We start from the raw sequence: 16,393 nt of genomic DNA, 5'->3' as shown, positions 1-16,393 counted from the left end.
AAACAAAACTAAGGCTCAAATGAAAACACCTCTCCCTGTGCCCTCCCCCCAGTGGGTTCCCTGCTATTCCCAAAGACATGGAAAAGGAAGCTACAAACATGTTAGACTACAGAAACTGAGTTGCCATCAAAAAGAAACATACACTCACCTTGAGAATTAAACTTTTTTATTTTTGCCATAGAAAGCTCTAAAAACTAATATCACGTGTTGATTAATGAAAAGTAGAACACAACTTTAAAAAGTATGTTAAGGAAAGACTGTACAACTATATACATCATAGGCTGGGGAAAACCAAGGAATGTTTCACACAGAACATTTCCTAGGCAACAGCTGTTGATCTCAGAATTCAATGTATATAGTTGTCAGCTTCTGCACCTTTTTATAAGCTGCATGCCTTAACAGAACAAAATAAATAAGCAGTAGATGTTTATTTAGTTCACATAGTGGAATGTTATGGTATGCATCCCCAAAGAAACCAGACAGTGAGGATGCAGCCACCATTACCATATTCTTCAGCAGATCTGTTAATAGTTTTATATGCATAATAAATGACTGTGAGGTTTGCTACCTTAGTCTGTTGAAATTTTTCATTTCTATATAAATGCTTCGTCAGATTCAACCTTTTCCTTCCATTATCCCAAAGCCAATTTCTTAATATTTACATAACTTTTTTCATTAAGTTAAACTGGAAGTCAAATGCTTACAAAAACAAACAAAAACACAAATGTAAGTGCAATAGCCAGAAATCTAAATATAAAAGCTTACTCATGGCCCCATAAAAAGTTTTAAAAGAATGGATTTAACATGTTTCCAAACCAATAAATACTGGAAGTGAAATTTAAAAAATGCTTTACATACATCTGGACTTTGGATATCAAAATCACTTCCAAGGAAAACTGAAGACCCTGAGACACATGCAAGCACGAGTCTTCTAGCAAAAATAGTTACAAAGCCCTAATTTTCCAGTTTTCCTCCAAAAAGAGACCTTTACTAGGCACAGTTTAATTTAAGATTTTAAATATATCAGCAGCAAATAGTGATAGCCATTATGTTTAATTTTGCACTTTGTAATGTATGCTTAATTCCAGATCCCAACACAGGCCATTTACTTAAGAGTTGGGCTCGATGATCCTTATGGGTCCCTTCCAGCTCAAGACTATTCTGTGATTAACCATGTATCATGTCAAAAACAAAAATAATATTGCATTTGTCTCATCACGAAGTTGAAGAAGTCCAACCACAGCATCAGCCAGCTGTGCTAACACAGGCAATCCACACTCATATCCCATGAGGATAATGTGTGACTGCAGAAATGCCACCTCAGTTACTTAAAGCATGACCCACTGGATTCAAAGAGGTCTGCAATATGACCTGGAAATGATCAGGTATATCATGTTCTTGGCTGACAAAGGAGAAGTGCTGAGCATTACATGCACCACGTAAACAAATCTTCCTCCTATCACAGCTCACATGGATTTCTGGTATAGTTTTTGTAGCTCAACTTATAATTGAACTATTTACCATTTAAGTGCCTTTCTGTGAAGAGTACTGTGTAACTAAAACCTTTAACTTTGAGAGTCATAAAATCAAGATACTAACTTAAAACATGAAAAATAAAAGAGAAACCTGTAACTGCAATTTAAGCAATTAAAGGTTTCCATAACTAGTACTATGCACAACAAGTCTTTCCCAGTCACCTCCAGAACTTGAGGAGTTTTCATATTACCATTTACAAAAATTCAACGAGTCACTAACTCTGAAATGTTAAACTAGGACTCCAGTAAACAGCTGTTTTTCTCTACCATCTCCTGATCAAGTTGGACATCTAATTCATCTTTTAACTGTTAAAACAGGTACCATTGCATGGAGAGTAAAACGGCAACATAATAAACCCAAACCTGGAAACAGCTGAAAACTGGACAACTGCAGAGAAATTATACTTTGGGTCATGGTGAATAAAGGGTATTTTCTGGTTGTTGGTTTAGTCCTCATTCTCCAAAATGTATAAATGGGGCCAAGTAGGAGGGGAAATCCAAATCCCTGTTACACTTGAAGATCTAACCAAACAGGCATACAAGATCTTCAGCAGTCTCAGTGCTAAACCAATACAGCACTTACATGAATTCATAGTTTAGAGAAGCCTTCAGCTAAAACCAAATATTTTTATTATTTCAAAATTCTGGACTGAAGACCTTCTTGGAGAGTGGAGGAAAAAAGGAACAGCATTTTATATCAAACTAATTACTGGCATTTTTTCCAGCAGTAAGAAAATGCAACAATATTTCTCAAGCTGTAAGAAGGCAAAATTATCCTCTTCCTAAGTGGTCTAAGTTTCTTCACTATTCATCTTTATAGGGTTTGTTTTTTTCACATTGCAAAAAGAGTAAAATGCCAAAGTCCAGGACACTGAATACTTAGCTCACCATACTGCCAAGTGTAAGTAAAGTTTGTTCAAGTTAGCCCTAACTGAGTATTGCTTGTTGACAAGACTTTTTGCATGAAGACAATCCATAATGATGATTCATAATATTTATAAAAGCAGAACTAGGATGCTAGCTCAAAAACAGAGTACTCCGGTGTAGTAGGGGATCATGTATTTTGGCCCCTTGTGAGTTGTGGGATTATTTTTTTTTAATGGTTCCATGATCAAGAGACTATGATAAAAAAATCTTACTGTTTTCTTGGTTAACATCTAAACAGAATTCAGCATTAAAGTGCTAACATGAAAGAAATTGTTTACATGGTAAGTGTGGGTACAGGAAATATCTCAATTAGTTTAGAAATATTTCTAGATCTTTAGAATGAATTGTACATTGTCAAGCCACAAATCCTCATGTTTTGATCAAATTTAACATATTTGAAAACTCTGGTAGTGCCTTAGAATGTCTTACTCTCTATTCAAGTAAATTTTCTGATTAATTGCTTCCACAAATCACTGCAGTTAACATGGTCCATCTAAGTGTTACTATTTGGTTACTTGGTAGAACAAGTAACTTCTTTTACCTTTAACCTTTGCTTTTACAGCAGTTTTAACAGTTCAGTTAAAACAGTAGCAATACTCCTGCACTGAATCCTTTTTCCAGCATTTCAGACATTTCAGTAAGATTCTGGTATCACAAACTCAAATTCAGTACTTCCCTCTGAGGGGTTTTGTTTAAAAATTGTTTCATTTCCCTGCGGAACGAAAATGTCATCCCAGGTGATTTGTTTGGCTGGAGAGGTGGATGTTGCTCCTTCAGGGCCATCCTTCCCTGAGCCAACACGGTAGACAACTCCGCCGTCGCTGATGCCCGGGACGCTGCTGTGGCGGTCACTGATGTAGGCGTACTGCCTGATCTGCAGGGACCTGCAGGGGTGCAGCCGGTACAGCTTGGTGTCCCCGGAAGGGTCCTGGCTGTGAACTGATCTGATGTGGGAGATGGTGATCTGGTAGTTGATGAAAGATTTGCCGCACGTCAAGCACTGGTACCTTCTCTCCCCGGTGTGGTGCAGTTCATGCTTGGTACGATATTCTGCCAGAGCAAAGACTTTGTCACAGTAGCGACACGGGTACTTCTTCTCCCAGGAGTGGACGTTGAAATGTCTCCGCAAGCTCGTCAGACACGCGTACGACCTCTTGCACACCATACAAATGTAGTAGACTCTGCCATCCACTATGAGCTCGTAGTGGTCATCGTGCTTTACTTTCATGCGTTTCCCCTTTGGAGATTCATCACCAGACTTTTTGGGTGTGTCATCAGTCTTGGCTTCCCCTTCCTCAGAGTCACCCTTCACAGGGATGACTATGTCATAGGTATCCTCTCCGATATTTGCATAAACCTTACAGCCTGTGGATAAGCCTCCTATTTCAGTTGCAGTATCTAGTGTTATGATTTTCTGCCCATCTGCCACATTCCTTGATGTTAGACCCGAACTCAATTCCTTGTTGTTTCCAGAAAGGACGTCTGAGATTTTTATTTTAAATTCTCCAGCTTTAGGAGGTGGCTCTTGTGAAAATGTAACAACCTGTTTTTTCTGTACACCTGATCCTTCAGTGCTCCCTGCCTTAGGAACAGAAGATTGCTGAACCAAAGAGCTGCTGCTGACCGAACCAGGACTAGAGGAGCTAATGATATCAACATCATCTTCAACAACCTCTTCATCATCAACAGCAGCTGATTCCACTTCAGTTACGGAGCCATTATTGGATGGCTGCTGGTTCTCCTCAAGTAAATTAATTGTAGGAGTCACGTGTGTTTGATGCAAGGAGCTGGCACCAAGCGATGAGTTAAGCAGAGGCTTGTTTAGCACAATGATATTAGGAGTAAAATGCTGCGGCGTTGCCGAGACGAATGATTCAGCACCCGACTGTGTTTGGCTTGGGCTTAGCTGAGTGGCAGACAAAGTGAGGTTCTGAGCTGCTGTGGTGTTTGTCAAATGGGGAGAGCCACCACTGCCACAGGATTTTTGGTCAGAAGCTCCAGCTGGACTTGAGCAAGGCTGGTTCTGGCTTGCAGCATTTTTGTCTTTAGTACATTCTTTTGGAGGAACAATCTCAGAACAAAAAATTACATCATCATCCTCATCATCCGAATCGCTCACTGTGATTTTTGTAGTCTCATATTCTATGCCATGTAAGGAGAATGACTGTGTTATAACTGGCATCCCATCTGCTGCCTCTTGACCCTCTGGCCTGATTGCAGTTACCTGTGTTTCAGCATCTCTTTGATTTGGACTAGAAGCTGAAGTTCCTGAAGCACTGTCTTTGACCTCGCTTGGCGCATTTTTGCCTTCGGCCGGAGGTGTGCCCAGATCAGCTATGAATTTAACACCCAGCTCCTGCCCTGATTTAATCAGTTCATCAAGTAAATCAGATCGGACACTGATTATTTTGGAACTATAAATATAATTAAGAATTTCTGCAAAAATTTCTGCTCTTACAAAGCTCAGTTCAACCACTTGACCAGCCACTGAGAAAAGCTGATGAAAATATGTGCTTGAGGCTGAAAGGACGTTTCTGTGAGCTCGAAATTTCCGGTCCTCCACAATGACTGTAACATCACAGAAAAGTCCATGGCCACGTTGCTCATTCAAAGACTGAAGAAGCACACTAGAATATTGTGTGTCTGTTGCAGAAATAAGTTTTTTCCCCTCCATTCCTAAAAAGGGAAAGCAAAAGATATCAAATTAGTAAAAATGCAGATACACAGTTTTAACAGCATGACAACATTCACATATTTACTGGCTACTCCTTCTTTAGGAAAAAACAAATCTGAGATACTGTTCAGAAGATCATGTGCTCCTGCACTCTGCAAATTTGTTTCCTATTGTTGTTTGTCCTTTCCTCTTCTCCATAAGGTTACGTGGAATTCTGAATATATCCTCTGTTCTTACCAAGGTTCTTACAAGGTGAGGAAAAGAGAAACAACACCTCCTCTTAAGCAACAGCAAGTAAGTTTAATTATAAAACCAAGAAAATGTAAGTTTTGGGTCCCAAAAACAGCTTTAAACATTATTAGTAATTTATTTTTAATTGTGAAATATTCCATAGGTTGTTATGAGAAAGCCAAATATCATGAAGTTATTTATGGCCAGACACCAGAATCTGTGTGTCGACGTATTACCAATCAACTGAGTTAATGAAAACGCTATGGATAGTGCACTTACTTCCCCAGAAAAATAAACTTTTTTTAACCCCATGTCACATATTTGCAAGGCTTTGTATTTCAAACCGAGACTCGGAAGCAGCACCGTAGCGAAGCAGACCTGCTAAGTCAAAGTAACCTATCCGTCAGCACTGCCCATTCAAAGCCCCCCAATAACCGGAAAAAAGCAACATCCAAATGCAGTACAGCGAGTCACGGGCTCTAATTTTACCCGTAAAACTTATTTCCGCAGGCCAGGCCGGGCCGGGCCGGGCCGGGCCGGATGAGACGCCGCGGCCGGAGTCGCGGCCGGATGAGTCCCAGCCCGGGGGCGCGTCCTGGCCGGCTCCCCCCGACCCCGGGCCCGGCCGTGAGAACCGCGCTGCGGGCGGGGCCGCCGAGGCAGCAGCGGCCGGTCCGCGGCCGGAGGCCGAGCGGGAGCGGCGCGCTGACAGCGGCGGGCCCGGGAGCGGCCTGGCAGCACCGGGCCCGGGCTGGCGGGCGGCCCCGCCGCCGCCGCCGCCGGCGGAGCCGTGCCGAGCCCCCGGCCGGGCGGGAGGGCAGCCGAGCCGCCGAGCCCGCGCTCCCCGCGTTACCTGCGCCGCGCTCCGGCCCCGCGCCCGCCGCGCCGCGCCGCCGCCGGGGGGCGCTGCCGGCGCTGCCCTCGGCTCTGACCCGAGCGGCCTCGGGAACCTTCGCCGGGGCGGGGCCGGGCCGCTCCCGCCGCGCCGCCCCGCCCCGCCCCGCGCCGCCGGCGGCCCCGGGGCCGCGGCTCGGACACACCGCCCGCGTCGCGCCCCGAGGAGCGAGGCCCTGACCCTGCCTCGGCGCAGGCCGGCCCTGCTGCGGCCCTGGCAGCTCCCGGCCGGCTCCCCGCGCTCCGTTCCCGGGCGGAGGCGGCAGCGAGCCCCGGCGCTGCCTCACGGCCGAGCGCGGGATGAGGCCGTGCGGACGCTGTTTGCCGCTGGGTCTCGTTTCCTTCCCGGGGCCATTGGCGCTGCTCTGCCAACGCTGACGCAGCCGGCACCTCCGCCCAGCACCGAGCGGAGCTCAAACCCACACCTGAGCACCCTTGCTGCTGCTGCGGGAGCATTTCTTTGGAATTCTTTGCGCCACAGGCACACGTGTTAGACTCTGCCAGCAGCCGCACGGACATGTACGGCTTTGGCACAGAGTGCCTTTGACCAAATGCGACTCTCGGCACATTAGCCGTGTGGCCACTGGAGTGACACATCCACAGCACGGCCTCTGGGAAGCTGTTGCTGTTCAGGAATGCTCGAAGAACACCGAGATCATAAAAGATACTTTTTATCTGTGGTTACTCGTCTGTTCCTTTTTTTTCCCCTCTATGCATTCTGTGGACTTGAACCACAGGGGCTCCTGATTTTCCTTAAGATTTAAAAACTTTGACAAGAACGAATGTCCTGTCAAGTTCGATGACAAACGTAACAGGCCACAGTCACTGGCAGACATGACTGCAATCCTTCACCTTGTAAATCAGCAATGAAATGGTCCTGCCAGGTTTATGAACAAGAAACAAATAACAATTTCTTCTAGCAAGAATAATCTTTCTTCTAGCAAGAAAATCACCTGCCAGGCTCCTTGTATCTGTATAGCTAGTAACACAAATGCCTTTCTGAATTGAGGCTTCAGATTTTAAATGTTACAAAACCAGTTTCTGTTTATTTATAGGTTTTACTAGAGAGTCAATTGCATGAGGATAAATATTAGAAAACACTCATCAGGAAAAACATAGGCTTTTCTTCCTCACATGATCCTTCAATTCTTTTCTCCTTTGATAGAGGTTCTTCGTAATTTTTACCCATGAGGCTATATTAAATGAAAATAATACTATAATTGTTTAAATACTTAATCCAGTGCTTTTTTTCTCCTCCAAAAATGTGTGATGGCCCAAATTAAACAATTTTTTAGCCTTGCATCCTCCAGCTTTAAGGATTTCTATTCTCAATACCTCATCCAATACTAAATAGCTAGCAGGAAAATTTACAGCCACAGATGAGCACTTGGAAGGATTCCTGCTCCTAAGGCATCACCAGATCTCAAAAATCAGGTTTAAACCACTTATTCTTAGGCACTGAAATGCTGCCTGATTTAAAAGCTGCTGGGAGAGCTGCACCATCTCCTTGACTTTTACCTTTCTCACAGCAGCTTTTCTCTATGGCAAGTCCTTCTGTCAGATAAAAAATCTGAACCCCACGGTCACACTGCTGCAGTCAGGACAGAGTTAATGCTCTCCCCAGCTCAGCCAATTTGACTGAAGCTGCCACCATCTTGCTGCACCTAAAAGCTGAATTTCGGTGTGCATTTTTTTTTGTCAGCATGCATCTCCTATTTTAGGGGTTGTTCTTTCCACTTTTATGTTCAGATAAGCGTCGAAAGTGTTTGATGGTTCAAGTCACATAAAGCCTTACAATATCAATAACAATATAAAAGAACCATTTTATCTAAGATAAGAAACATCCAGGATATAGAACTACATGTGGTTGTCTTGGAACTGAAAATGTAAGAGACCCAATAGCAACTTTTATCTTAATGTATAGAAGTGATCAAAAAAACTTTGGGGTGGAGGCTCTGAAAATATGAAGTACAAATTTAAAGAAATTTATGTGCAGGCCTTTACAAGACGACAAAACAGTATGTAATTCAGTAACGAGTTTTCAATTAAGCAACTTGAGAAGCTTTTTTGTTTTTAAAAAATCCACTTTGCGAGAATAGAAAATTCTTTTAAAGAACTGACAAATTTGAAAGACAAAGTAACATTCTCCTTCATGAAAACAAGTATTTTACATTAAAGTAAATTAAATTTTATAAGCAGAACAGTTAAGGGTTTTCAATAAAAATTGAAATTCAATAGTTATCCTACCTAAGAGTACCTTTAAGGACAGAAATATTCTTCACTGTGGGAATTCAAATAAAAAATCACTGCTTCTGAAAGACTCTAAAATACAAATTTTCACTGTTTATGCCTTGAAGGAATCTCTGAGACTATTTCTCCTGCCAATCCCATTATATAAAGCTTCATATATCTGAATTAAGAGTCCAGTAATCTTTTTATTGACATTAGTAGTTGTTGTAGATGCTGTTATGTACCGCATGACATTATGACTTGTTTACAAAAGCACTTCAAGTCACCTAATGGTATTAGGTAACACAAGTGCAGATTGCTCCTGAGGCAGATGTTTTAGGCATCATTTAATCAGATCTAAAATAATCCAAAATTAGTTTGCCGAAATAATCAAAAGAAGGGAGAATATACGCTGTCCTCACACAGACACAGGTGACAGTAGTGGGAATTTCTGGTAAATCTTTTCCCTCCCTCTACTGCACATGGTTCCGTGTACCCAAATAAATACACAGTTTAAATAGGCTTCCTCCATCTTACAGGGTTTTTTAAATGCTGTTTATGGTAGGTTTAGGAGCTAAAATACTGCTCCATTTGTGAAAAAGAGACTGGCATACCCTGACATAATTTCTAGACAGCATAAACCAGCATGGGCTTCCCAGGGTGTAGCAGCTGTCCAAAATGCCCCGTTTACACGGAGCTGGCCAGACCCAGCGATATCGCACTGCATTTCCAGAGCTGAGCAGAAACTCGGGGTTTATTTAAGAAAGCTCCGTGGTAACGTGGTCAAACCTGAGGGGGAAGGGCGCTCACAGAAGAGTGGATGTCTTATCTGAATATATAATTTGTATCATCTTTATGGATAAAGGTTAAGGCTGGGAAAGACTTAAGATCATCAAGTCCAACCTGAACCCAGCGCCAGCACCACGTTCACCATTACACCATGTCCGTAAGTGCCATCTCCACATGGTTTTTTAATATTTCCGGGGACAGTGACTGCACCACTTCGCTGTGCAGCTTATTCCTGTGCTTGATAACCTTTCCCATGAAAATAAAAATCCTAATACGCACCCTAAAGCTGCCCCGACGCAAGCTGGGGCCGTTTCCCCCGTGCTGTCAGTTCTGCCCTGAGCGGCCGCACCGGCAGCGCCGTGTCAGGCCGCGGGGAGGTGCCGGCCCCGAACACGGGGCCGGGCCTCGCCCGGGCCGGGCCGTGCCAGGCGGCGCCGGGCCCGGCCACGAACGGGAGCCCCGCCGGGGCACGCTGAGCTGTCCGCGGGGCAGTGCTGCTCCCGGGCCGCCCTGGACAGCTCCCGGGGCCGCGGCCCCGCGCCGGTGCCCGCGGAGCGGGGCGGAGCCGGGCCCGGGCCGCCACCGCCCCCCGCCCGCGCCCCGCGCCCCGTCCGCGCCTCACCTTCGGCCGCCGTGCGCGCGTCCATCGCTGCCGGGCGGCCGCCGCGGGGCACAAAAGGAGCCGCCGCCGCCGCCGCCGCCGCCGCGTTGCCGGCCGGGCGGGTGGGGCGGTGACCCCGCGGGCGGGGCCGCCCCGCTCCCGCCCCGCTCCCGCCCCGCTCCCGCCCGGCCGGGAGGGCACCGGAAGCGCCGGAAGCGCCTCCGCTTCCGCCATGGCGCCCGCGTCCCGCTCCCGCTCCCCGCCCGCCGCCGGCTCCGAGCGCCGCGGCCGCCGCTCGCGCTCCCGCTCCCGCGAGCGCAATGGCCCCAGGCGCCCGAGCCACCGGCGGAGCCGCAGCCGGTCCCGCAGCCCCGGCGCGCCGCGCTCTTCCGCGCACCACGGGCACCACCACCACGGCAAATGGCCCGAGTACTACGAGAAGGAGAAGGAGGAGATCCTGCGGCAGAGGTGAGCGCCGGCGAGGGGCCGGGGCTGCCCCGCCGGGCCCCGCTCCGCGCGGGAGGGGCGGGTGCCGCGGCCGGGCCCGGTTCTGTACGGTCCCTCACGGGCTCCCCGTGCGTTCCCCGGGGCAGCCGGGACGGAGCTCGGCTGGAACGGGGTGACAGCTGCTACCGCCGAGCCTCTGCGGTGTGCGGAGCTCTGCTGCCTGACTGCCCCTGCCCCTGCTCCTTGCTCCGAGTTGTTTCTTACCCTTCCTGTAGCTGCTTCGGAAACACTAACGCGTAAGACTTAAAATGTTTGTGTGCTGGGTGTTGCAAACTAGGCGTCAGTGTCAGTGTTTTCCTTTACAGGAGACTCAATGAGAGAGAGAGAATTGGAGAACTGGGGGCGCCTGAAGTCTGGGGGCTGTCACCAAAAGTTCCTGACCCAGAGTAAGGCATAGTCTTTCTTCATGTTTTTTATAATATTAATTACATATCAGTTCAGTTTATAAAAATTCTTTATCCCTGCATTAGTCTTGGTGCCACAGTACTTACTGTGTCACTTCCTTTCTGAAGCAGCATAATGAGATTGCTATTTTTTCAACCAAATAATTCCAACATACCAATTATGCAATACATTATTTATTGTAGATCAGGTGATTGTTGTGTTGTGGTTCTGACAGCAGTTCCCAGGCTAAATTATTTTTATAATATCTTTGATATTTTACTCCTTTGCAGGGATTGATTCAAAATGTCTTTGATCATTTGTATACCTTTGATCTTGAGTACAACAAAACAGATTTTAAGTAGCAAACTGTTATTTTATTCAGTTCCGATGAGCACACGCCAGTAGAAGATGAAGAGGCAAAATCTAAGAGTAGTTCTTCGGATTCCAGCTCAGAAGGTATTTTGTCTGGCTTGCACAGCTTTTTCAAAAATGGGAAGCTACTGTGGCTTAGAATCTGCTGCTGCTTGCAGGAGGTTCCCTGGCTTAGATGGGTGGGAGTGGTTGGGGTGGGCTCCAGCCCAAAGGAGAGCATTGCTTTGGGAAGATCAGGGAATACATATGGAACCAAGTGTTCTTTGTTCTCTAATGTTATGTTTAAAAACATTCCAGAGGAAAAGAAGAAAAAGAAGAAGCAAAAACAAAAGAAAAAACGTAAAGCATCCAAAAGAAAGCGCAGGAAACATTCTGAGGACAGCGACAGTGACTCAGAGTCTGAACAGAACTCCAGTGGTAAGACAAGAGGGTCTCAGCTTGCAGTGTAGCCTCAGGAAATTGGATTTCTGAATTTAGCATCCACTGGGCCTCTCATGCCAGAGATCTCTTTGATATGTTCTCATATCGACCAGTACTGCAGGGACCTTTCTCCTAACACTTTCCCAGTATAAACAAGTCCCATCAGGATGTGTACTAGGGCATGCTGGAGGAGGCAGTTAGTGCTGGGAATAGGCTCAGGTTTAGGGTAGTGGTTTGGTTAATTGGTAGGGGTAGTGGTTAGTATAATTCTTAGCAGTAGGGTTAGGGGAGTGGTTAAGCTTAGGGCTGAGAGAGTGAAAGAGCCTATAGCTCCAGGAGTACTGAGACTGGAAAAAGCATGCCAAGGCAATCCCAGCAAGGCCCCAACATTGCTTTTCCTACATCATTCTGACCTGGAAAACCCATATTATTGAGTTTGGGTTAGGGCTAGGGCTTAGGGTTAGGGTTGAGCGAGTCACAGGAACATTGGGACTGGAAAAGGCATTCCAAGGTGATCCCAGCAAAGCCCCAACTGTGCTGCTCCTACATCTTTCTGATCTTGACCACCACCCCTGGTGATGGGGTTAGGCTTAGGGCTAGAGTTGAGAGAGTCAAAGAGCCTACAGCTCTGTGAATACTGGGGATGTAAAAGGTATGCCGTGTTATTCACAGGGCAGTAAACTACTTAGTTATAATTAATAATTTATTTTTGATAATACATACACTTTCTTTTTTCAGATGAAGATAAAAAGAAAAGCAAGAAGAAGAAAAAGAAGAACAAAAAGTAAGTGTTGTGGTTGCTGTATCATTTTGGCTGCTGTTGCCTGGAGGGCAGCTCAGTTTTCTTTGCAGGCCCTCAGGGAGCCTGAGGACCTTAGGTCATTTGCAAGAGCTGGCAAATAATATTATTTTGATAGTTTTTATTTAAATCTACACAATTGTGCAGCATAAACAACTTTCTGTATAGCCACTTTCTAACACTCTATGAAAGTTAAAATAGAACATATATATTGTCTTGGCTTTGGTGTAAAGTGTTTTGTATGAAACAGCGGACAGCATTCTTCCTATAGGTGGAAGTTGCCTTGAGAAACTAATTATTTGAGTATGATTCCAAGCACCTTCTTTAATCTTAAATTTTGATAAATAGCATGTCTGTCTGGCTTTACCACAGGAAGAAGTATAAGAAAAAGAAATCTAAGAAGAGCAGGAGGGAATCCAGTGATTCAAGTAGCGAAGATTCCGATGATGAAATGCTTCAAGGGGATGATCTCTGGATAGAGAGATCAAGTAAGTTCACCTGACTTTAAACTTGGATGGAAACTTCTTGATGTCCTTTTTGTGAATTTGTTGTTAGGTGTTGCTGACCTGTATAACCTTTCTGATAACAAAGAATAATGGATACAAGATTAATCTTCCTCATTATTTGATTGTTGCAGAAAATACTGAAGCTGATAGTTTGATTGGACCAGAGGCTCCCAAAACTCATGCATCTCAGGATGACAGGCCTTTGAAGTGAGTAACCAGCTCTAATGATACTTTGATCAAATAAAGTAAATCAAGTGTGAAAGTTACTGTTCGAAAGGGTTGTTGCAACAATAAGGCATGCAGAGGGAGAAATGCTGTGCCAGAAACTCACAGACAGAAGTTCTAGTGCTGCTAGGCTTTCCCTTGGCCTGAATTCGGGTAGAAGAGTCTGGTTTATGCTTTTTAGCCTTGATTCCTAGAAAAATCAATTGTAAGTGCCTTTATTCTAAAGATCTGCAGTATTGTGACTTCGTAGTGTCATTAGAATGAACTCGGCTGATAATTTGAGATGTCGTTGCTAGTGTTGCCATAAGGAAGAAACAGGCCAATATGTGGGAAAGAGTAAGTGTTCAAAAACACAGCTGTATACAGTAGAGAAGAGGGAAGTTGGATGTTTAGCTCAGGCTCTCTCTATCTGAAACTACTGAAAGCACCACTTTTGTTTTTTAGCTATGGACACGCCCTCCTGCCCGGTGAAGGTGCAGCCATGGCAGAGTATGTAAAAGCAGGGAAACGCATTCCCCGCAGAGGTGAAATCGGCTTGACAAGTGAAGAGATCGCTTCGTTTGAGAGCTCTGGTTATGTCATGAGTGGCAGCAGGTATAGTTTTGATGATGGCAGTGGTTCAGTGGAATTTTCAAGAACTGCTTTCTCTGCTGGCTGAACAGAAGGCTTCTTCCAAGCTTTACTTGCAAGCATGGAGGAGAAGGTGCTCTGCTTGCAACAATCGACACTAAACTCCCCATTGCTATAGATGGATAGGGAGTTTTTCAAGGACACTTTCTCCTCAACAGCAAAAGTTCTTTACAGGCAATACTCTTCTAATTATTTCAAATGAAGGGGTGCTTGTGTCAGGTGGATCAAAGGTGGTCTGTTTGGACAGCCCTGGGGATGTGCTGTCCCTTCAGCAGGAGATGGATTAATGTGTGAGAGGTTGGCTGCACTTTTTTCTCTATGATAACAGGAATCTCACTTAAATTTTGGTGAGCCAGCAGCTGACACCCTGGGGGTTGGGGAGGCTTTTAGCTGATTGCCTGAAAACAGACACCCTCAGAAATCAGTTCCTTGCTCTACCACACTCCTTCCTGGGAAGGTTAGTGTGAAGTTTAGATTATCTAGTTTAGGTATCTGTTTTGCTAGTTGGCAGGGTCAGCACAAAAGATTCAGATACCAGCTTTAAGGACTAAGTATAATTTGCTACAGTGCAAAACTGCAAATAATTACAAAGGATAAGCTGAGTAATACATCTAATCATTACGGCAAAAGATTGCTTAGAGTGATTATGAAAGATACATCACCAGTTACCCTGATGCTTTACCATAAGCCATATCTGCACATCAGCTGGGGAGCCCCAGTCACAGCAAAGGATTGGAGAACCACTCCTGGGAATTCCTATGTGGTGTGTCCACCTGTAGGCAAAGCCTCCATCTTCACTATGAGAGGGCCCAGCTTTTAGACTGTAGAACAAGCTTACACAACTTCTAGTGCAGGAACATGTGGTTTCATCCTCCTCTTGGGTTCTGCCCAAAGCCTGGGCAGGGCTCAAGGAGGAGCCAGGGGAGCTGGCTTTGATCATATACCTTCAAACAAGGCCAGATGTCTGATTTCATGCCTTTGTCTAGCTTCACAATGCAGAAAGATAAATGTATTCTTATCACACATTTCACTAATGATCATGGGTATTACCGGTAATGAGTGGATACAACTATAACATTTTGTGGGAAGGTTCATCTAGAGGTCAACTTTGGCTCAGGACCTGTTGTTCAGGCCTTAGTACTTCAGTATGTTTATTTAAAGCCCCTGAACACGTTCAGGCCAGCTGATGGCTGGAGGCTGTGCCAGGGCACTGACACCCCTGCCCATGCTGATGTACCCCGTGTTCTCCCCCACAGACACCGGCGCATGGAAGCCGTGCGCCTGCGGAAGGAGAACCAGATCTACAGCGCGGATGAAAAGAGAGCTCTGGCATCCTTCAACCAGGAGGAGAGGAGGAAACGAGAGAATAAGATCCTTGCAAGCTTTCGAGAGATGGTCTACAGAAAGACTAAAGGCAAAGAGGAAAAATAATGCTTCATTTGAGCTGTACTCCATAGCTTGCACTACATGGCAGCTAACACAGTACAGATGTGATTGAAGAAAGCTGCAGGTGCTGCAGTACCTTTCACCCAACAGGTCCAAGCCTCAGGTGTGGATTACTTGTGTCAAGGAAACAGAGTTATTTTCATCAGATTGTCTTGGATGGTTTGTTTACCATCTACAAGGAATCCCTGTAAAGAGAAAGGCTACAAGGCAGGAGCAGGCGGGGAAGATTAGAGGTGTCAATGTTCTGCACTTTGAATCCGACAAGCCAAAGGATCCCATGGGAAGGTTTTGTTACCTAATACCAAGAAGTGTGGGGTTTTTATGCCATTTATTTTTATTAATCATAGGATCACTTAGCTTGGGAAAGACCTTTAACAAGCTACTAGCACCAATAGCAAAAATAAAGGAACTCCTGTGTTCCTGTTTTGAGATCCAGGACAGTCCACTATTTTTTCACATCTTTTAAATTTAGGTTTTTCCTCCAAACACTTGAGTTTGGTTTGTGATTCAAACCAGACGTGTATATATTTTGTAAATGAGTTTGTAATTTAATACAGATGGGCTTCAGTTACTGTAGAGCAAGCAGATGGCAACTGAGGTGTGAAGTAACAGTAATAGGGTCTGATCTTCAACCACTGAAACACATGGTGAAGAACTAAGTTGCTTGCTTCTTTTTCTCCTATGTTATACATAGGCATCAGTGCAGTGGGGTGCAGTGATTGGAACCCCTGTATGCACACAGGTGGTAACAAGGATGTATCTTCCAATTTCTTTGAAATGCTTTTGTTTATGGAAGTGTTCTAGATTAAACCCTTGTTTTAACTCCTGTAGTATTTTACTTTGGTCTGTTTCAGCAGCATTACATGGCTTGCTTTAAACTCTGTGCTTGGAGGCTTTGCTCAGGTAGTGCTTATGTGGTGGTTATCTTTGATTCAACTGCATATTTCCAAACACATCTCTTAGAACTTCTTTTTTTCAAATGTTTTTTAAAACAAAATGGTTTTTAGAAATTGGTTCTTTTTCGTTTCCCTAATTTATTTTTCTTTGTTCCTCTAAGTCTAGCAGCAGAGATGTCTTGTATATTTGTATCAAGAAAATAAAAGTCCTAAAGTCCTATAATGTTTTCCCTGGAGTTCCACAGACCTGGCATTCACAAATCCTGCCCAGCTGCCTCTTCCCATTTACACCCTGGAACCTGGTTCCATCCTGCTGTCCCCACCCGTA

The 16,393-nt window shown here is 45.0% G+C and overlaps 2 protein-coding genes across 3 annotated transcripts; one reads left to right on the top strand and one right to left on the bottom strand.

Annotated features, from left to right (window-relative positions):
* Positions 1-149: 149 nt before the first annotated feature.
* On the bottom strand, positions 150-9,995 carry ZBTB33 (zinc finger and BTB domain containing 33). Of its 2 annotated transcripts, none has more exons than XM_021548407.2 (2): positions 9,902-9,995; positions 150-5,138 (listed from the first exon to the last, which is right to left on the bottom strand). In XM_021548407.2, exons 1-2 carry the CDS (start codon positions 9,924-9,926, stop codon positions 3,097-3,099), a joined length of 2,067 nt encoding a protein of 688 aa, XP_021404082.2. In that variant the 5' UTR covers positions 9,927-9,995; the 3' UTR covers positions 150-3,096. The 2 variants fall into 2 exon arrangements, with proteins under 2 accessions (XP_021404082.2, XP_021404083.2); XM_021548408.2 differs by lacking the exon at positions 9,902-9,995 and adding an exon at positions 6,221-6,270.
* A 117-nt stretch (positions 9,996-10,112) lies between these two features.
* On the top strand, positions 10,113-16,288 carry NKAP (NFKB activating protein). The gene is made up of 9 exons (XM_021548508.2): positions 10,113-10,348; positions 10,693-10,773; positions 11,154-11,227; positions 11,441-11,560; positions 12,302-12,347; positions 12,735-12,850; positions 13,000-13,075; positions 13,538-13,687; positions 14,980-16,288. Exons 1-9 carry the CDS (start codon positions 10,113-10,115, stop codon positions 15,152-15,154), a joined length of 1,074 nt encoding a protein of 357 aa, XP_021404183.2. The 3' UTR covers positions 15,155-16,288.
* Positions 16,289-16,393: the final 105 nt, after the last annotated feature.

Source organism: Lonchura striata, chromosome 14 (assembly GCF_046129695.1).
Source record: "Lonchura striata isolate bLonStr1 chromosome 14, bLonStr1.mat, whole genome shotgun sequence".
Lineage (NCBI taxonomy): Eukaryota > Metazoa > Chordata > Aves > Passeriformes > Estrildidae > Lonchura > Lonchura striata.
Note: the sequence above shows the minus strand (reverse complement) of the source record. Positions and strands in the feature narration are given on the sequence as shown.